Source organism: Myotis myotis, unplaced genomic scaffold (genome assembly GCF_014108235.1).
Source record: "Myotis myotis isolate mMyoMyo1 unplaced genomic scaffold, mMyoMyo1.p scaffold_m19_p_8, whole genome shotgun sequence".
Taxonomy (NCBI): Eukaryota; Metazoa; Chordata; class Mammalia; order Chiroptera; family Vespertilionidae; genus Myotis; species Myotis myotis.
The window spans coordinates 44,443,480-44,466,178 of record NW_023416390.1 but is presented as its reverse complement, the minus strand read 5'-3'; the positions used below and the strand labels follow the sequence as shown (position 1 = coordinate 44,466,178).

General features: G+C 37.1%; 1 protein-coding gene across 8 annotated transcripts in view; it reads right to left on the bottom strand.

Annotated features, from left to right (window-relative positions):
- The window catches only part of OLA1 (Obg like ATPase 1), a 172,493-nt gene that overhangs the window by 45,070 nt on the left and 104,724 nt on the right, over nucleotides 1–22,699 (bottom strand). For all 8 annotated transcript variants that reach the window (XM_036319375.1, XM_036319379.1, XM_036319380.1 and 5 more), the window contains 3 exons: nucleotides 21,122–21,297; nucleotides 11,519–11,599; nucleotides 11,135–11,232 (listed from right to left, as the gene is read on the bottom strand). In XM_036319375.1, coding sequence (XP_036175268.1) covers nucleotides 11,135–11,232; nucleotides 11,519–11,599; nucleotides 21,122–21,297 — 355 coding nt within the window. The remainder of the gene's footprint in view (nucleotides 1–11,134; nucleotides 11,233–11,518; nucleotides 11,600–21,121; nucleotides 21,298–22,699) is intronic.

Here is a 22,699-nt window from a genome sequence, read left to right as displayed (position 1 = left end):
CTGAGATAAAATGTAGCAGAATAAAAAAATTAATGAAAGCAATATTTTCAAAGATTTCTAAAGATTCACAAATATAGCTTGTACAGTCATATGTGGAACAGGCACAAACTTTCAAGTCAATGTGTCTATTTCTACTACTTGATTGTTATAAGAACTTGGCATACTCTGGATTTCTCCAACTGCCCTCTCTGTAAAATGGTCATGATAATACCTGTTTCAAAAATATCTGTAAACTTTTCATATGAGGTTCATCTATTCTATTAACATCTCACTAATTTGTAAGGTCAAGGGTGCCTGCCACTTGGCAGGAACTCAATAATCATGATGGTTTGCCATATATATATATATATATATATATATATATATATATATATATATATAATCTTTTGGCTTGGTACAGGAAAAGCTAAATCAATGCCATTCAAATAAGAGGATAGGGGCGAACGGACAAAAGAAATATGGCACAATTTAAAAGGTAACAATCTATATATCCTATCTAATAATAGACAAACAAGGTAATTAACCATACCTCCACTACGCTTCCCATTGGCTAATCAGCAGGATATGCAAATTAACTGCCAACCAAGATGGCGGCCGGCAGCCAGGCAGCTGAAGTGAACAGGAGGCTTGCTTGCTCCAGTGATGGAGGAAGCCAAGGTTCCCCACCTGCCGTGGCCCAGCTCTGAGCTCCAGATGCAACAATGTTGCAATTATAGAAGCTAAACAAACCCCAGATAACTGCTTTCAGCCAGCCAGCCTCGGAGCTGGAACCTCAACAAAGTTTCAATTACAGAAGGTAAATAAATCCCAGAATAAAAAAAAAAAAAAGAAAAAAAGGAGAGACTGGGAGCTTCAGTTGCAGGCTTGGCCTGCCTGAAAACAGCCCTCAGCCCCTCATCCAGGCTGGCCAGGCACCCCAGTGGGGACCCCCACCCTGAAGGGGGTGCGGACAGCCTGAAAACAGCTATCAGCCCCTCACCCAGGCTGGCCAGGCACCCAAGCAGGACCCTCACCCTGATCCGGGATGCCATTCAGGGCAAACCAGCTGGCCCCCACCCGTGCACCAGGCCTCTATCCTATATAGTAAAAGGGTAATATGCAAACTGACCCTAACAGCAGAAAGACTGGGAATGACTGGTCACTATGACACACACTGACCACCAGGGGGTAGACGCTCAATGCAGGAGCTGCCCTCTGGTGGTCAGTAAGCTCCCACATGGAGGAGCTCTGCTCAGCCATAAGTAAGGCTGATGGCTGCCAGTACAGCGGTGGTGATGGGAGTCTCTCCTGCCTCCTCAGCAGCGCTAAGGATGTCCGACTGCAGCTTAGGCCTGTTCCCCGCTGGCAAGTGGACATCCCCCGAGGGCTGCCGGGCTGCCAGAGGGATGTCTGATTGCCAGCTTAGGCCCAATCCTCTGGGGAGCAGGCCTCAGCCAGCAGATGGCCATCCCCCGAGGGGTCCCAGACTGTGAGAGGGCACAGGCCAGGCTGAGGGACCTTCCCACCCACTCCACTCCCACCCCCCCCCCCCCAGAGCACAAATTTTTGTGCACCAGGCCTCTAGTATATATATAAAAGCATAAGTGACCAGAAGATCAGACGACCAGCCAGTAGCTATGACATTCACTGACAACCAGAGGGCAGAAGCTCAACACAGGAGCTGTCCCCTGGTGGTCAGGTGCTCCCACAGTGGGAGGGCCGCTCAGCTGACAGACGAGTGCCAGACAGTGGCTCACAGCTGGGGAGCACAGCTGCGGCAGCTCAAGCCTCTCCCACAGACACTCCCCCTGCGCTCCTGGCCTGAGTCAGGGCTGCTGCGCCAGGATGAGCGGGAGCTGCAAGGAGCCCAGCCCAGGCTCAGGCTTCTCCCCGGCTGCCTGCTACTTCATGCACTACTTCGTGCTGTGCAGGATCTATACCAAAGGTTCTCAACCTGTGGGTTGTGACCCCTTTGGGGGTCGAACAATCCTTTCACAGGGGTTGCCTAAGACCATTGGAAAACACTTATATAAATACATATTGTTTTTGTGATTAATCACTATGCTTTAATTATGTTCAATTTGTAACAATGAAAATACATCCTGCATATCACAACTCTTATTTATCTCTCTGCTAGCTTACCTCATTCCTAAGCTCAAATGCAGATCTCTTAAACCAATGATGAAAATGCTTCATTTTAGTAAAAATTCAACTTATGGCCAAAATAATATGGTGCCAAATGGACCATCTCAGGATTTGTCTGAAGATCCAATGAAGTAATATAAATTGAAACACTGAAAAGTTTTCACAAATGTAGGTTATTATTATTCTTAGTATCAGTTCAATCTACTTCTTTGAGGCCATACATCAAGGGATTTTTAAAATATATATATATATATATATTGATTTCAGAGAAGAAGGGAGAGGAAGAGAAAAACATCAACAATGAAAGAGAATCATTGATTGGCTGCCTCTTGCACACCCACTGCCTGGGAGTAAGCCCACAACCCAGGCATGTGCACTGACCAGGAATTGAGTCCTGACCTCCTGGTTCATAGGTTGACACTCAACTACTGAGCAACACAGACTGGGCCATCAGGGATTTTGAAAAGAAAAATGCTTTGGGTGATACTGTGGATCAGCAAGTTGCTAGACAAGTATGAAAAAAAATGAAATTCAAAATAAATCTATATAATTACAAATATGACTTTAAAGGTTGCTTAAAGCACAGCAATCAAAATATAAGATTAACTATAGCAAACTAGAAAATAAATGACAGTCATTCTTAAACTCCCAAAATAAATTGTAGAACAAATTTAGGATATGTTTTAATATATATTTAACCACAATGTATGTGAATAAGAATTACAAGTTCTTTTCAAGTGGGTGTCTTCACATTTTCTTCTCTTTGATGCTCCATTGGACTTGACTTGGCGTTTGCTGGTCCCTCTCCCTGAACTGAGCTTCCCTCAAATTCTCTCATAGTGCACTCCCTAACTTCACAAAGGCCTTCTTTGACCACCCTAACTAAAATAGCACCCCCTTACCCTGCTTTATTTTCATTCATCATCCTAATTACTTACTGACACTATATTAAGTATTTGGTTGTTGGTCGTTTATAATGCCATAAGACTGTATGTCTTATTGGGGGGGGGGGGGCTTTTTCTGTTCACTACCTAGAACAATATATGACACACAGAGGGATCAATGATTATTTGCTTAGAAAAGGAAAAGGAAGCATAGTACATACCTCCTCAGTGAGCTCATGTCTTCATAAGGAACATAAATTTGAATGTTAATCTCTCTTCTTGATAAAACATTAAAAAGAATGAACAAAAAACCAATGTGCAGCCCCAAACTTATAGACAGGGTGCACTTAAAGTTCCTTAGTCAGTTATTTTGGAACGTATTTTTAAGCAGAATTTAAAAATTGGTGACAAAAACGGTCACCAAAATATGTCTCACCCCAAACGCACTGTTTCTACCACCTTGTGAATTAAAGAGCCTTTCAAGGGTGTTTCATAAGCTAATGTTTCTGATAGGGCAATGCTTTCTAGTTCAGTTAGAATAAGGAAATACAACAGTTTGAGTAATGTAACTACTGTGAACTATAGATATGCCAATGCCACAAATAGGTTTATTTCCACTTTGCTCTCAATCCAGCCAGAGCAACAGCTGGGTCCACTATGAGGAAATAGGAAATCATACTGAGATCCAGAAAAGACTTATTTTCAAGGGGTAGAGATATGAGAGAGGAAATAAGAGTAGAGGGAAAAACCAGGTCTTATCTCCAAGCCAGCCCGGAGAAGCTGCTCATAAATTGGGAATTTGCAACCTTGGGAATATACTGTATAGTTCCACAGTTAGAAAAACAAAACCTATCATGACGAACTTATATATGAGGTTTGAGGAGGTACTAAAATATATGCATGGACATCTTTTTATGAAATTGTTATAATCCAATTCATTAAAATCACAAAATTCTAGCACTGGAACGAAACCTTAGAAGTGATCTCCTTTAATTCTTTACTGACCTTCACTGCCTCACCTCTAACATACATATGTAAACTAAAAAATACAGAAACAGATGCAGGAGATCACAATTTAACTGTTTTAAAAGGCTTTTTAATTAATACACATCTGTTTCATAAAATTATGCTATTGTAACAATTAAAGAATGATGTACTCTAATGAAAGTCAAGGAGTGACGATAAAATCCTCTAAGTTGCAAGTGGTAAAGTCATAGGGCCAAATCTGAGAGCGAGACGGGGCAAAGTCACGTGGAAGATGGTGGTGTCAAGGAAGTCTTATTGTTACTGCTACTGCACAATAGAGATGACTCTCAGTTGCTTGTTTTGTCTTGGAGGACAACTGTTTCAAAGCATGGAATTACAGTTGTAAATATACAACTGACCCTAGAACATGGGTTTGAACTGTACAGGTCCACTTATATGTGGATTATTTTCAGTAAATATACAGTCAGCCCTTCATATCCTTTGGTTTCCTATTCACAGATTCAACAAACTATGGATTGAAAACAGTATTTTTGATTTGAGGTTGGGAAATCCATGGGTATGGAGGTCCAACTGTATGCATTATTCTACACCATTCTATTTAAGGGATTTGAGCATCTGCAGGCATCCTGGAAGCAATCCCCCATGGATACTGAGGAGTGACTATAGTTAAATTTGGGGGGAGTCAAAAGCTCTATGTAAATTTTCACTGCATGATAGGGAGGGATGGTGAATCCGCGCACCAGGCCTCTAGTATGCATATAAGATCCTTGGTTAATCTCTTCCCGCCCTCCGCCCACCCCCTTCCCTCTGAGATTCATCAGTCTGTTCCATGTTTCCATGCCTGTGTGTTGAGCATCTTCCCCCTGGTGGTTAGTGCACATCATAGCTACTGGTCGAACGGTTGAACGGTTGCTTAGGCTTTTATATATATATATATATAGATTTCAAGTAGGTGGAACACACTCAGAATTAATAACGTATTCCCGGCCCGAACCAATATGCTCAATTAATATTTGACAAAGGAGGCAAGAACATACAATGGAGCCAAGATAGTCTCTTCAATAAATGGTGTTGGGAAAATTGGACAGATATATGCAAGAAAATGAAACTAGACCACCAACTTACACCATACACAAAAATAAACTCAAAATGGATAAAGGACTTAAATGTACAACAGGAAACCATAAAAATTCTAGAAGAATCCAAAGGCAACAAAATCTCAGACATATGCCGAAGCAATTTCTTCACTGATACAGCTCCTAGGGCACTTGAAACTAAAGAAAAAATGAACAAATGGGACTACATCAAAATAAAAAGCTTCTGCACAGCAAAAGAAACCATCAACAAAACAACGAGAAAACCCACTGTGTGGGAAAACATATTTGCCAAAGTCATATCTGATAAGGGCCTAATCTCCAAAATTTATAGGGAACTCATACAACTTAACAAAAGGAAGATAAACAATCCAATCAAAAAATGGGCAAAGGACCTAAATAGACACCTTTCAAAAGAGGACATTCAGAAAGCCAAGAGACATATGAAAACATGCTCAAAGTCACTAATCATCCGAGAGATGCAAATCAAAACAACAATGAGGTACCATCTCACACCTGTCAGACTGGCTATCATCAACAAATCAACAAACGACAGGTGCTGGAGAGGATGTGGAGAGAAAGGAACACTTGTGCACTGCTGGTGGGAATGCAGACTGGTGCAGCCACTATGGAAGACAGTATGGAGTTTCCTTAAAAAACTGAAAATGTAACTCCCATTTGACCCTGTGATCCCACTTCTAGGAATATATCCCAAGAAACCAGAAACACCAATCAGAAAGGCTATATGCACCCCTATGTTCGTAGCAGCACAATTCACCATAGCTAAGATCTGGAAACAGCCTAAGTGCCCATCAGTAGATGAATGGATTAGAAAACTGTGGTACATCTACACGATGGAATACTATGCTGCTCTAAAAAGGAAGGAACTCTTACCATTTGCAACATCATGGATGGAACTGGAGAGCATTATGCTAAGTGAAATAAGCCAGTCAATGAAGGAAAAATACCACATGATCTCACTCATTCATGGATAATAGAGACCATTATAAACTTTTGAACAATAATACATACAGAGGCAGAGCTGCCTCAAACAGATTGTCAAACTGCAGCGGGAAGGCCGGGGAGGGTTGGGGGGCAGGAGGTAGGGGGGTAAGAGATCAACTAAAGGACTTGTATGCATGCATATAAGCATAACCAATGGACATAAGACACTGGGGGATAGGGGAGGCTAGGGGACTGTCTAGGGCGGGGGGATAAAATGGACACATATGTAATACCCTTTGTAATACTTTAAGCAATAAAAAAAATAAATAAATAACGTATTCCCACAGCCTTCCTAACATTAGGTATGTCAACATGAAGCTAACACAAACCCATCCTCCCCCAATTTTGTGAACCATAGTGATAAAAAATAGAAATTATAACCCCAAAGAAACATTGCATGGGTATTGCAGAACTTTTACTATGCCAGACTAGTGGATGTTAAAATGAAACATTTAAAAAATCTTATACATGTGAATCTTGCTTTATGTAATATCCTGAACACTTTATATGAAAGTGAACCTAATTTCAAATCTACTTATGAAGCCCCCGGAACTAAAATAAGTAATTTATTTAAAAATAATTAACAAAAAAAGAATAGTTAATCATTCCCATTTTATTTGTTTCAGGTAAATCAAATGTATAACAATGTGATTTTATAAAAAAGCAGCATGTATTACATTTCTAGCTTCAATGAATAATCTTGTCAGAAATTCATGACTTTTTAAAATCATTTTACAGAAATAGTTTTTTATTTATAGATATATGTGTATATATCTATAGATAAATGTACATATAAAATTAGGTAAAAAATGGACATACTTTCCCCTTTACACATAGTTGCTGAGATATAGTACCTGTAATTCTTATAAACGGTTCAAGAAATGAAGAAAATATTGGATTTATCCTACAATTCTCCCCCTAATCCAGCACATAATGTAAAGTATCACCAAACTATTTTTAGTTATTATGTACCAATTATGTGGAAAACTAACAAAAACAGAAAAGTGGACATGGGGAGACTGAAACCTTTTTCTTTTAAAATTTCATTTGGTGAGCCTGACACACTGCCCCTGATTATACAACAGTTTAACTTTGCTAATATTTGTCTACCTATTCTGAATCAATTTCAACACTCAGATTGACTCTTATGTAATATTAGTTAAAGGGTAATATTCAGTGACCACAAGCCCACCAGGACATATGTAAACGTGTACTATACACACATACAAAACCTAAATATCTCAGTTATATTTTCCAGTTGAGTAAGATCATGTAGTTAAAAAATAAGAAAATAAATGATCCTTTATCAATAATTTTTAAGAAAGATGGGGGCAAGAGAATACAACGTTGAAACATAATTGGAAGCCACATAGGTGTACAAAATATATAGTTCCCCTTATCCACAGTTTCGCTTTCCACAGTTTCAATTAGCATCAATAAACCTCCAAGCAAAAATATTAAATGGAAAAATGCCAGAAAAAACATTCACAAGTTTTAAAGTGTGTACTTCTCTGAGTAGTGTGATAAAAATCTCACACTATCCTGCTTGCCTGCCCCGGACACGTATCATCCCTTTGTCCAGTACCTCCATGCTGTATACACTACCTGCTCATTGTCACTTAGTAACCATCTCAGTTAGTAACCATCTCAGGCAGTTCGACTGCCTCAGTATTGCAAAGTTTGTGTTCAAGTAACCCTTACTTTACTTAATAATAGCTCCAAATCACAAGACTAGTGATGCTGTCAATTCAGATATGTCAAAAGGAGCTGTAAAGTGCTTCCTTTAAGTGAGAAGGTGAGTACAGTGCAATAAAATATTTTCAGAGAAAGACTACATTCACATAACTTTTATTACAGTATGTGATTTATAAATTAAACTTTATCAGAGAGTATGTATATATAGGGTAAAAACAGTATATATAGGGTTCGATACTATCTGCAGTTTCAGGTATCCATTGGGGGTCTTGGAATGGATATCCAGATGCTAAGCCTTAGAGGAGGACTACCATATCTAAAATTAGTTTGTTTTACAGATTTCATAATTGGATGGAATATACCACTAACAGAACAGCAAAGATTGAAATTTAAACCCTAATTAAGCAAAGGTTTCAGAGTTCTAATGTCCTGTACCTGCTTGACACCATGACTCAGTAGCAATCTCAAATAAAAATTAATACTGCATATAGTACCATCTTAATTATATAAGTAACAACTGATTTTTTTAAAAAAAATGAAATCCTCAAGGGATCAAAAATCATTGGCTCACACCAACAAAATAAACAATTACTTCTGTATAGTTTTATTCATTCAAAGAACAGTAATTTGTAATAATAAAAAAAAAAAACCTCTTTCTGTGGATTCCCTTACATCTTGATTACTGTCATCTGATCATAACACAACTGTAACTCTGCTATCATGTCAGCTTCTCTTCAGGGGATAGGTCTTAATCATAAATCAACAGAATGACTAATTCAACAATGTTAAAACCAGAGAATAGATGCTTGGAGTCATTCCAGTTTTTACATCTTTCAAAGGGTCAGTACACCTACTCACTAACACAATAGATTTTATCTTTCAAAATGTGTCCCTCTTTTCTAGGATTGAAAAATAACATTCCATTTAAATTTAAAGTGAACTTTAGTAATTAAATTGTTCATCACTTCTGAACACACTAAAATACAGTTTTAGTCTTTCTCTGGTGGCAAAAATCACAAACCCCATCTCCTCTTTCCTGAGCATTTGAAATAGTTTTCTAGACTTAAAAGACCCAGGAAAATATTTATTGCTGCTTCCTGCATCAGTCTTAATTTGCTTCAGTAGCATTACATAATAATCTTAAAAAGCAAAACCTTTTCTTTTGCTAAGGGAGCAGCTAATGCAAGTGAAGCTTAGATATAAACATTATAAAAAAACACACAAGATGCTAGCAAAAATTAAAAGGATTTAGTAGTGAAAATGTATTTTAACTATGTACATCTGCTTGCAGTGTTATAAATGATGAAATCCTAGTGTTCATATCCTTCATAATAAAAATTTATTCTGCACTTTAATACAAAGGCTATGTTGCATAAACAGAGGATTTAAAACTGTAGCAGAGTGGGTGAATGAAAGGCAAATGGCAATCTTTCTGGCTCCAGTAGATGCCATTCCCTATCACACAATGTTTCCCACTCATAAATACATGACAAATACTTCCTCAATCATTTTTTACGAGCAGGGATGCACAGGGGGTAGTCAATGGCTAGCTTGAGGGAAAATAGGAACAGCAGGCGGCAGAAACTGTACAGAAAATGGCTATGTGGTAAATTCTCTTCTGGAACATCACTCAGTTACCCAGTCTTTGATCTTTCAGCTACAATTACACTAACTTCCACAAGAGCTGACCCCCCCCTCAACCCCCCAAACTTACATACAACCCAAATCAGATCATTAACTATACATAAAATCTAAAATTTGGTTTTATAAATAGTATCATCCATACCTCTACATTTTTATAAATTAAAATTTGCTATTTTAGACAGGAGTTAGTTTACTTTTTCAATTGGCTATAACCATATCATCATCACAACTGGTCTCACAAAAAACATGGGGTGTCTGGCGACAGCTAAATCACAGACTGGCGTCTCCCAAGCAGTCTGTCTACCATTAGGGTCTGGGAAATAGTATTTACTATACAATTAGAGCCAGGGAGTTCTACCTGTAATCATCCAAATACAGGTGTGAGAAGCCCCTTTGGGCAAGGAAACTGACTCATCCCTTTTCATGGATACTTTGATGTCAGTATTGTTTCACGAAACCTCAGGAAACCTTATCATTTATACCATAATGAGAAGATTTATTAACTAAGGTCAAGTAATAAATTTAAAATTCTTTCCCAAAGGTAACAATTTTTGACACACTAATCATCAAATTTATAAGAATTTGAAACAAGACGGAACTGATTACATTTATGTATTGGAGGACACTGACCAGTGAGAACGAAATGTTCATGTTAAGTTTATGCTTTCTAGAATATTACCAATAAAGAGGTCAAATTCAACTTTCTATCAGGAACACAAAATGTCTTATAGTAATATTAACAGGGCATTTTTAGTTGCAGCAATTTCACAGAATTTATTCTAATGATTTATTGGAGTTAACCATCTGACATTAATTATTGTTTTGGCTTCCAGTCTATGAATGTTTATTTTTCAGTTTAAAGCTTCTCACTCTTTGATATCATATGGAAATGAGAATTTTTAATGGAAAATTGAAACCATGTGCATCTAAGTACTTAATGAAGTACAGGAAAAAACAGACAATATATTTTAGGGGAATTTAGATATTTTGCTGTGGACAGTTTTGATTTGTTTGTATAACTTAATAGTATAAAATACTGAGAGTCCAGAGAGGCGATTCGAAGCAAATATTATGCCAAATGCGTATATGTCCACATGTTATATGAAAATATGGATTTTTTGAAGTTATTAGTGAATGAAAGGAAACCTTGTACATTTTGGTTCCATGTCAAAAATTATAATCAATACATGGATGCATAGTTTTTAACTTTGCCACACTTTTAAAGTATTTGAAACAGATATTGGTCTTCCCTCTGCCCCACAGTTGTTTTTATTCTAAATTAAAAACAACTTTTTTAAAGCATTCAATCTGGATTTTAAAATTTATGTCAAACTGTAATCCCAAGTAGATATTTTAAAGTCACATATCAACACAGCTAGAAATTCCTAGCTTAAAAAATTTTATTGCTCCAACTACATTTATCCTCATTTTGCAAAGAAAACGAATAATGTCTATTAAATTTAAATTTGAAAAGTAAATATGTATGATTCAATATTACCTAATTTAGTTGTTGTTTTTTTAAGTTCTCTCAGTGTAAATCAACTAAAATATTTATCTCAGAATTTAAACCCAGGCAAAGCTTTCTCATCCATTTTAAGTTTTTTAATAAGAGGAAAAAAATCAAAATCCAACATAGCAGTATATACATATGTATGTGTTTGTATACAGATATGTCTGGATACCTCGGGAGGAAAAACTTACCATTTGTTTTTCTTTCTAATGTAATCTTTTTCAGAAAGATTAACCAAGTACACCATTGGTTTTGAAGTCAGAAATAAGTACTTATTCAGCACTTCAATCTAAAGTGAAGAACAGAAAAATAACCCCTTTTAAAACTTGAGTAACTATTTAACTGTTTAAACAAGTAGCCTTTTGCATTTTTATAAATCTTGTTTCTAAAAGATTAATTATTATGAAATATCAGGAACAGGGGAAAAGAATTAACAAGCCTGGGAATAAGCAATCATTGACAGAACTATAGTGTAACTAGATATAATAATTAGTATAAAATAATGACAACTCTAATTTGTTCTCTAAGAAATCAAAGCAACGGCAATAATAAATGGCATAATATTTATAACTTACCTCTTTGTCATTCCAATCATGATAGAAGCGAACAGGTTTCTTTTGATCTATAACCCAGGATTTGACTTTGCACATTATGTCCTATACACAATTGAGAAAAATAGTAAATACAAGATGAATACTAAGCATTTAGATTAAAATCCAACTCAATACTAAAATTAAAGGGGGAACTAAGACACACGGATAATTATTTTCAGTATCTTATTATAAAACTAAATAACAATTGTGGCATTAAAATATTAATATATAAAATGTGAAATACTAGCAAAATTAGTAAAGGTCTTAAAATGTTTAAGACAATTCAACTATTAAAGACAGTAATATTTCAACATTACCAAGTGATGCCACTTTCAAGATAAACATACTACTAGGAAATTGTGTGTGTGTGGGGGGAACACTAGAGAGAGACTGAATTATAATTTCTTCCTTAAAAAGAAAACCAAACAAATAGATGAACTTGAATCTATTATTGATAGCCCTTTTTAATATGAATTAATTTTTTGCCAACACCTTCTCCCTGCCCACTTCTCCTGTCCCCACTCCAACAATCCCCCTCCAACCTGCCAAAGCCTCCATTACACAATGGCAAGAGCCCTGCACTGGTGACCTCCAACCAGCTGCATTCACTTTCAGAACATCTCTCTCTGCTGGAAATCTAAAGGCCTTTTAGTTAGCAAGCTAGTGTGCATTCAGAAGGAGTAACTGCAGGAAGAGCCCAATGTGCTTTGTTTCTCTGGCCTTTCTTCACAGAAAGATTAATCATCTGTGAAATGGAAACGGCAAACAGCAAGTGACACAAACTGAACCCTTCAAGCCTTTCCTCATCAGTTTTGTGGTTCTGAATCTAAAAGCTGCGTGTGGCAAGGTTCCCCTCACAGGCAGGTGTTAATAAAAGGCTCTAGGGTCTGAAAGGTCAAACTTAGCTCTTCCAGAAGAAGTGCATTTGAGAGTCATCTGTTTTTTGTTGTTGTTAAAGATAATTTATGGATGTTTAAAACATGCAATTTTAAAAATTGTTTGTAATACACAATAATTAGTAATAGTTTTTTTAATTTTCATCAATGCATTTTCCTTTACTATAAATCAGTCATTCTTCTATAAATATCCACTTATATAAATTACCTCAATATTAGTACATCTTCCTTCCAAATCTTGCTGTTAACAACAGAAAAAAATAAGGAAAAGTCCTATATCCTTAGATCCTGATTTGAAACACTCCAGGAAAAGGACTTCCTACAGATTTTAACAAGGAAGGGGCAAGCTAAAAACTTTTAATGAAATCTAACATGCTCTGCTTAAGAATAATCACTTTTACTCTTCTATAACTGAATTTCACTCATAAATGTTTAAAAGTGGCTAATGTAACACCATTTCCTACAAGGAGAAGATCAAAGTGCTATATTACAAATGCATTATGATTAAAAAAGCCCTGTGCAGCCTTGCTATTAACTGTTCTTTAAACCCTAAAAGGCTTCCCATAGATCTCACTTGGCACTGCATATACAACCTTTGACAAGTAATGTAGACCATTTTTATTCATTGCCTAAAATTGTAGGCAATTATGTGCGTCACACTGGCCACCTGCAAATTCTGAATGCCTGCTCCAGTTGTCAGTGTAAAAAACTAATGTCGGAGGGGATTAATCTAGGGGGAGAGAGTCCTCTTTAATGGCTCCAGCAGGTGAAATGGCCCAGCTGGTTACTATGATGAGTGGCCAGAACAGCTTATGTAGAGATACGCAACAAGATTATACAAAAGAAGAAACAGTGGTGCCATCTTATATTTGGTTTCATTAGTTTTCTTTTTTCAATTAAAGAAAGAAAAGAATAAAATAGACAAAAGAAAGCCAAACCAAAAATAAAGAAGGAAATTAAATTTTAATCATATAAAAAGTGTAAAATACTTTTGTAACTATAAACGTTTTTACAAAATGAATGGGATTCAATAAATGCTGTATGCTAGTGAAGGAATTCCAGTATATCTCTCTCATTTTAAATTAACTAGACCATCACTTCAGACATAGAAATGCATTTTGGCACGCGCCACCCCCCCCCTACACCTAAATACTGTATTATAAATTAGAAGCACTCAAATTTTAAAGAGAATTAACTCATAATTAAAGTTCCCAAATAGTGTATTAATTAAAGCCACATTGAAATCTTTTTAGAAAATTTGTTACCATCTTTGAACAGTTGAAAATAAAAATACCTTAAAATTTAAGATATTTTATTTTGTACTCAGTTCTCTCTTAATTATTCCCACAAAATATTTAATAGCCAGGAAAAGACAGATTAGTAAAAGATGTCAGTTTCACTAAAGACAAAACATAGATTGATCAGATAAGATTATGTTACATAAGTGATCATTATATGGTACAGTTGCAATGCGTTGTTTTTCTTACTTTAAGTAAAAATTAATTTTAATTTTAGCAAGAAATTTAAAGATATTATGTTCCTTGTTTAAAAACTTCTAATTAGATGAAAAAACACACACAACATTTGGACTTATTTGTATATAATACTTAATGGATTGACTGAATTTTTTTCTTATGCTTGTATATATAAAATTATGGTTAGAACAAGAAAGGGTTCCAGTTCAGTGAATTTCGTTAACTGAAAAAATAATCTAGTACATACCTAACTTACTTTTAACAAATTAGAATACAATAAGTACATAAAACACTTTAATGCTTGACAACTCAGAAGTTATTTTAGGGTTTTGTATTTCTTTAGTAATATTGTGATGTAAAAATACAGATATAGGATGACTGTTTTGATAACTGTAGCAAATTCCTCATTTTCAAAATAAATGTACATCAAAATGTACATGATGGAGATTATGCAAAAATTCCTGGTCATTTGAACTTTTTGGTTACATTGCAGTGATGTGAGTATACTATTTCTAGAGTTAACAACTTAATGATAAGTGTGGAAATAAATCCTAGGTCTACCACTCACCAAGTCTGTGACCTATTACTTCATTGATAAAATTCATATGAGGATACTATCTATCCTCCTGGGGGTTGCTGTGATGATCAAAAGAGATAATGCATATAAGGTGTTTAGTGCAGTTTTGGGCACAGAATAAGTTCTCAGTTAATGTGAATTGTGGCCATTGTTATTATGATTGTTGAAAGATTAAATGCTAGGGATCTGCAAAATGGCATTATATTTCTTTGGGTACTCCTTTAAAGCAAATAAGTATACATCTTCCACAAATGAACAATTGTTCAGTAGTCCTTTTTTCCAAATAACTGAAGCTTACCAACAATATTGGCTTTCTCAGTGAAAACTCAATTCAGGTTTCTAGTCTTAACATTCTACAAGAATTATCTAGCTTTTGTTGAACTATCTTTTAACTGCAAAGAAACTTAATACAAACACACCTCTGATACCTTGCTCTTCTACTTTGACTCTTCTTACCGAGAACCTCGTATTTCACTTTATAAATGCTCTATGTTTTATGCATTTTATATTGTTGTTAATAGCATCAGGGAGGATGTGTGACTTGCCTAAATTCCCATAGCTAGCAAGTGGCATAGCTGAGACTAAAATTCAGGTCTAAGTGACGCAAAATTTAAGTTCGGTCCTATCACTTGGCCTTTTTGTCTTCCTTACTGCCTTCCTAATTGCTCCTTGTTTAGCCTAGCAATTCCCAAAGTTGTTATTCAAAGTCTTCATTCTCATTCCAAAGTCATCAGAGAAATTCGATATTCTTACTTTTTGGGTACAATCTGTCAATCCATGTATCACAAAAATAATATTTTTCTCTGCATAAAATAATATAACTGTTATTTACTAGACTTTTCAAGAGTAATTATTAATCTTCTCTATTTTGATATTCTTCAGTTTCCATTACAGCAGAAATTATTCATCTGTAATCTACAGTTATCAGGAGTCACACCCTGAAGTTGTATTTTTTAAATATATTTTTTATTGATTTCAAAGAGGAAAGGAGAGGGAGAGAGAGACAGAAACGAGAGAATCATTGATTGGCTGCCTCCTATACACCCCTGCTGGGGATTGAGCCCACAACATGGGCTTGTGCCCCTTGACGGGAATCAAACCTGGGACCCTTCAGTCCACAGGCCAATGCTCTATCCACTGAGCCAAACCAACTAGGGCTAAAACTGTATTTAAAGTTCTCTATTTATGTGCCTTGGAAGGATGATAGCACATTTCTTCCAAATGCTTGTAAAAGGGATTTATTATCCAAAAAATCAAGAACAAATGTTGTGAGTGATTCTGTGGCAATACTCAAATGCAACAACAGCCAATAAAGTAAATGTTCCAGGTCCATGGACTCCCAGACCTGAGGTTCAGACACTGACCTAAAACTTGCTTCAGCCAAACCCTGCACTCAATTTTCATCTATTCTGATCAACACTGTGCAGATAAAAATTCTACATTTATCTAACATAATTCCAGTTAAATCCCAATCGGGATGTTGGAGAACATTACAAATTGAATATATCATTATTCTGAAAGAATGACTTGCTTGAGACTATAAAAATGTTTAGAGAGAAAACTGTGTCCTGCTTTACTATATATTAAAATAAACCACAAAGCTATAGTAATTAGAACAGTGTGATACTAGCACCAAAAGAGAAGTACAGATTAGAGACAACCTTTGCCCTGGGCTGGGTAGCTCAGCTCATTAGAGCATCATCTTGATTTGTCAAGGTTGTGGGTTCAATTGCCAGTCACAACACACACAAGAAGCAACCAATGGATGTATAAAATAAGTGGAACAACAAAACAACGTTTCTCTCTCTCTCTCTCTCTCTCTCTCTCTCTCTCTCTCTCTCTCATCAATTTTTTAAAAGATAGAAACAACCTAAAACCCCATAAATTGGAGATTTGCTAATAAATTATGGAATATTCTAAGAACAGTTTCCATCTATTAAGACAAGATATATCTGTATTACATTCACATGGGAAAATGTCCAAAATACATTGCTTAGTGAAAAAAGTAAGTTCAGAAAAATGGAATAAGTTTAAGAATATGGATTCTATCATCAAACAGATTTGGGTATAAGCCCTGGCTCTGCCACTTTCTAGCTGTGAAACTTTGGGGCTGCTACTTGTTTCTATAAAACTTGTAATAACCCCAATTTAAAATATGGTGATTATGAGAATTAAATGAGAAAATACATGTAAAGTAGCTGCCACAGTAAATACTCAATAGACATTAAATATTACTATTTATGGCAGAACACATAATATGATTCCATTTGTGGTTTTGAAACTATCCTATATAATAAAGAGGTAATATGCTAATTTGTCCATGACGATGTCCAAGGCACGTCCAGGCAGAAGCTAGTGGGCGGGAATGGGGGCGGGGACTTCCGCCCCCAGCACAGGCCCGCGCAGGGCTGCCCAGCGCTAACCGAGCTGCCTCCGAGGCGGAGGCTGCTCCAGAGGAATGGTGGGCAGGACGGAGTGACCAGCCAAGCCCAAGTCTGGCTTTGACAGGTCCAGCGGGAGCCTGACGCCACCCCAGCCCCCCAGGTCCTGGGCCTGATGGTGGCTCAGCAGCATCTTCATGCACAGCTCCCAGGGGCGGCTGCGAGGTGGAGTGGGAGTAGGCGTGCAGAGACTGCCAAGCTTGCTAGCGCCCCGCTGGTGCCCTGCCCAGGCCCCACACCTGCCTCCGCAGCCCAGCTACGGACCCTGCCCCGTGCTTCAGGCGGGGAGAGGAGGCTCACAGCCGCCAGCACCCTAGGCCACACTGCCTACATCGCTGCCTGCCTGGCTGGCAGGGACCAGAGCGTCGTGGGCGAGCTGCTCCCACCCCAGAGGGCACTGGCACTGGGTACAGGGAGGGGACCTCAGCTGGGGTCCTCCCGGCACCAGGAAGGGGCCTGGCATGAGCTTAGGAAGTCTGTCTGAGAAGGCGCCAGTTCATACCAATTGTTACTCTGCCATCTTCCTCCAGCTCTAGCCCCCCTGCCCTACCTGTCTGGGGGAATGGGCTCCAAGAGCCCTTCCCGAGCGCAGACTGTGAACCTGGAGACTCAGGAAGAGTGCCTGGTGGGGCCGGGGCAGGGGCCGGTGCAGAACTACCGGGACAGAGCTGCTTCGGTGTCTCTGGGAACTTTGCAACCAAAGCAGGAAACCAAGAGGGGAGAGGCCAGGAGCTGTGGATTCCCAGCGCTTTAGTCACTTGAAAACAGCCCTGCTTGGAAAGCGAGGCGGCTGTACATTCAGATGAGAAGTGAGGGGGCTGAATACCACCTTTGCTGGGCTCCCGTCAGTCAGAGGCCCGAACATCCACCATGAGAAGGAAAAAACGGAGGGAGGGGCCCAGTAGAAGGGAGGATAATTGAAGGAAACGTGTCTAGACTTTCCCCAGCCCTTTCCCTCTTTCCGCTGCCTACAAAAGCCCCAGGCCCGGCCACAGTTCTGTCTCCACCTTTTAGTCCCCTGTTCTCCAACCACAGAGGAAAGTAATAAAGAAGGAGTCTGTGCTGCCTCCAGAAAGTATCTATACACCTGATCGGCCAGTCGCCTCCTGCAGAGGGAGGCCAGACTGAAGCTTAGGCCCGCGAGGGCTCCCAGACTGTGAGGGGGGGCAGGCCGGGCTGAGGGACTCCCCTCCCCCATGCATGAATTTCATGCACCAGGCATCTGGTATATAATAAATATAAGTATATGTACTCAAATAATGAAACTGGATAGGAGTCATATCAAACTGTCAACAACAGAAATCTCTAGAAGACTGGATTCCAGAGGACTCTCCTTTTCTGCCTTCTTTTTAAAAACCACAATGCTGTGTGTGTTTTTAAACCAGTATATCATCTTTAGAATAGGAAAAAAAATAAGGGTGTATTAACAGGGTGAGGGTAAAGGAAGGACTTCATCTATTCTCTGCCCACCATCTGTAATCCTAAAATTTGATGGCTAAATGGATAGACTTGGCATTTTATCAAGGTGACTCACTCTTATTCTGTGATAATTACAGCCTCCAAGCCTGATACTTTCCTCTAGCTAAACCCGTTACACTAATACCTGATGGTGGCACTCAGATGAGCTGACCTGTGCTGGCTGGGTGGCTTTAACACAGCACAGCCAACAACGCATTCAGATTAGAAAACTGGCAGCAAGACCTCCAGCTCAAAATACAGAAAAGGTAGGTAATAATGAGTTTATGGGGATACTAACAACTTATTTTTAATTTTCTCCATCTGTGTTTGGTTGGCTATAGGCAAAGAAAAAGTAGACAGGAGGGAATATCCAGAAAAGTATGCCTTTAATGTATGCACCATAGCATCAGTTCTTATATGAGTTAATTTCCCTTAGCATGTACATGCATAGATGGATCTAAAGTAGTCTGGCCTCAAATGAGTCTAATTTTTGTGACACTTGCCTCAAACACAATGCATTCTTTTGTATTATCCTGGAAGTCTTAAACAGTGTTGCACTTCTGAACTGCTGTCCTCAAATAACACTGAGCACTGAGGACTTACAATGTACAGCTGCTCATTTTACACAGTATATTAAGTACATTATCTAACATGGTGCTTTACTCCTAGTATTCTCCTAAAGGAATCTGACTCAGTCCACATAGTCTCCTGGCCAGAACTAGTGGGCACTTAAACTATGGAGTGGTCTCGTAAACACACACACACACACACACACACACACACACACACACACACACCTCGACATGATAAATAAGCCAACTCTAAGCAAGCAGAAGTAACGATGACGCAGAAATCAGGAACAAAAGCAATATATAAAACAGCAGATGAATGGCAGAGCACTGCCAGAGAAACACACAGTGCTGTCCTGGGATGATTTAGAATTCAACTCCAAAAGGCCTGATTATACCATACTTCCTGTTCTTGAATATTTTTGCATTTCCATTTCCCTTCTAACCTTGTGTTTTAAAAATAAAAATTCATTTATTAAAACAGTCTGAGCTGAGTCTCTGTTCCTTACAACTAAAAGTCCCCAATTATAAAATACAATAACTCTTCTGAGATTCAGTGACTCAAGATTTCTGTCTAGCAGATCATACCTATTTGTTCACATGATGTATTATCAAACAAGAAGTGAAATATTTTTCCCTAAAACCTTATGGATGTTTAAAACAAGCAATTTTTAAAACTGCTCACAATACACAATTATTAGTAATAGGTTTTTTAATTTTCATCAATGCATTTTCCTTTACCATAAATCAGTTCTTCTATAAATATCCACTTACATGAATTACCTCGATATTTAGTATATCTTCCTTCCAAATCTTGTTACCAAGAGAAAAATAGAGAAAAAGTCCTATATCCTTAGATCCTGATTTGAAACACTCCAGGAAAAGGACTTCCCACAAATTTTAACAAGGAAGGGGCAAGCTAACAATCTGTAATGAAATCTAATATGTTCTGCTTAAGAATAATCACTTTTACTCTGCTATAACTGAATTTCACTCATAAATGTTTAAGAGTGGCTAATGTTAACACCATTTCCTACAAGGAGATCAAAGTGCTATATTACAAATGTACTATGATTAAACACATGATTTGCTTAAAATAATTACTATAAACCAAGAAAGTAAAATATCTTATGCAGTGTTATAATTAATCTTGGTCAATTATGCTTACACTAGAGGCCTGGTGCATGAAACTAATGCATGGGTAGGGTCCCTAGGTCTGGCCAGTGATCAGGGCCTTCCGGCTGCCAGCCAGGGCCTTCCTTCGCTCTGTGTCGCCCCCTGGTGGTCAATGCATGTCATAGTGAGTGATCAAACTCCGGTCGAACTCCAGAGGGGACACTTTGCATATTAGCCTTTTATATATATGGATTCTCATGCTTCTCATCCCCATTTAAGAAAAAGGAGACCCTACCTCAATCCTTCCCACTGGCCTAGGAGTATCATTGTCAAAAAAAAAACAAACCCTCACTTATGCTGAGAATAATTACTATGATAACTGTTTCTCCAGGAGCCATTAAGTAGTCCTACCATAGTCTGACTCCCATATTGGTATTACCACATCAAATTAAGCAACCTGTCATTTTTATTTTGATAATTTTATAAGCCATTCCTAGCTTTGGCAGTATATGATATAAACTCAAATAATGAACTACAATAACGTCTAATCACATTCCTGGTTCCTGCATTTTCAAATAGTCTGCTACATTTAATAAATAGTTTTAACTTTGGGGTTCATTTCCCCAAGTTTATTTTTATAAAGCAATGAAATCAAAGTATAAAAACATTTAAGGGAAAAGCATTCATAACTCTACCTTCCTAAGTCTCTTTTATCACAGTATTTCCTTCTAGGTGATTTTCAATAATTTCTTCAAAAATGTTATAACTACAACGACCACACTTCTCTATCACTAACACTTTGAAGATACACATAGCAACCACATAAACACTCAAGATTACAGCTAAATATGACTTTTTTTTTATGAAACCTTAAATAGTCTGTCATCATAATACTTTGTTGCCAAAAGAAAATAAAGTTTCTCAATAATTTTTTAACAAAAAAGATCCTTTTCTAAAATCCCATACCGATATTAGATATTTTATATGCTCTATTTTAAAATTTTAACCAAGAAAAATGAACTTAAGTATCTAAAGCTATAAATTTTTACTTACATATTCAGGTTTTAGTTTTTTATCCCCTCCTCTCACAGCCACTTTTTCTAGTTTATCTATAATGGGCCCAATCATTTCTTCATCTTTAAGCTGAAGCTCTTTTTTTTTTATTTTTATATCTCGAATAGGATCTACACTTCCTTCAACATGTGTGATGTCATCATCTTCAAAAGCACCTAAAATCAATTAAAAGGAAGAAATTCAATAATAACTTTTTAAAATCCAGAAGGTTATTATTAGAATAAAAACCCCTATAAGGTTAATAATTATACAAATTAATCTGAATTCTTGCAAGTAAGATATAGCATTTCTTTTCCTATTTAGTAATATTTAGGGCACTAGCAACAAAACAGTAATTCAAGAGCTTCAACATTTCAAAAACTGACTGAAACAAATAAAATTATGATCTTTACAGAAAGAAAATTATGCTCCAGAACTACTGGTATTTTCAGGTTTGGTACATTAAGGTACTGAATTCCAGGCATGAGAGCCTGAAGTTCTAACACTATTAGGGTTTCCAAGGGAAACCGGATTTGAGGGAGGGGGGCAAAATCATCTGGCAGACCTCTTCCCTGCTTCAATCTACTTTATCACTGTGGTTCTGACGGTGATTAGATAATGAACCACTCAGACACACAATTTACACAGCAGCTAATTTCATCGGCCTGATTTGAGGGTATGGTTTTTAGGGGGCTATCAAAGAAGCAGATGAAGGTGCATTTGTCATATATGAGTGACAACCATTCACACTCTCTGAACAAAATGGTGCTGGCCCTTATTAGAAACACATGCTATTATCACATATTTAAAGTGCAGTTGAAGCCATAATTTCAAATTGCCAACTGGAAACATAAGGGTAAAACAACCAGATATTACTGAAGCATGTGTACTGACTTTATGCCCTTTTGAAGACATAATGTGGCAACATAATTCAACTGGGATTTACTCAAATTACCAGATAAAGAACAGCATTGCAAAAATGAACAAATACTAAGAAATATTACAAACAGAAAGCAATGACATACCCATAAACAATAAATAAATTCATAAATAAATTATTAATTAAATTAATTAAAATTACCAATTAGATTATGTTCCCAAAATGAGATGTTTTCAAACATAAAGTATCATTATTTTACACAGAGGTACCATAGCAATCAAAAGATGGTTTGAGTTTGATGGAGAAATAGTGACTACAGATCATTCTATATACCAAAGACCAAAATATTCTCATTACAGATTACAAAAAGTTTTAAAACATAATTTCTTCAAAATAATTAAGCTCTTTGTATCTCAATGTAGAATTCATTAATAATAAAGCATATACATATTACTGCAGTTAAAAACATAAGTATTTAAAATAATACTTAAGTTTTCTTGACATACAACTGATGTTTTATTATATAGTGCCAAATTCAAATGAACAATATTAGCAAGAAATGAGAAGAAGGTGCATTATGTCTTATTAGTAAACATATGAGACAGACCACAATTTAGGTGAATTTTTAATTATTTTAAAAGTATTAAAGAAGTCTCCCTGGAAGGACAGCATTATGTATTGCTTGTCATAATCTGAGG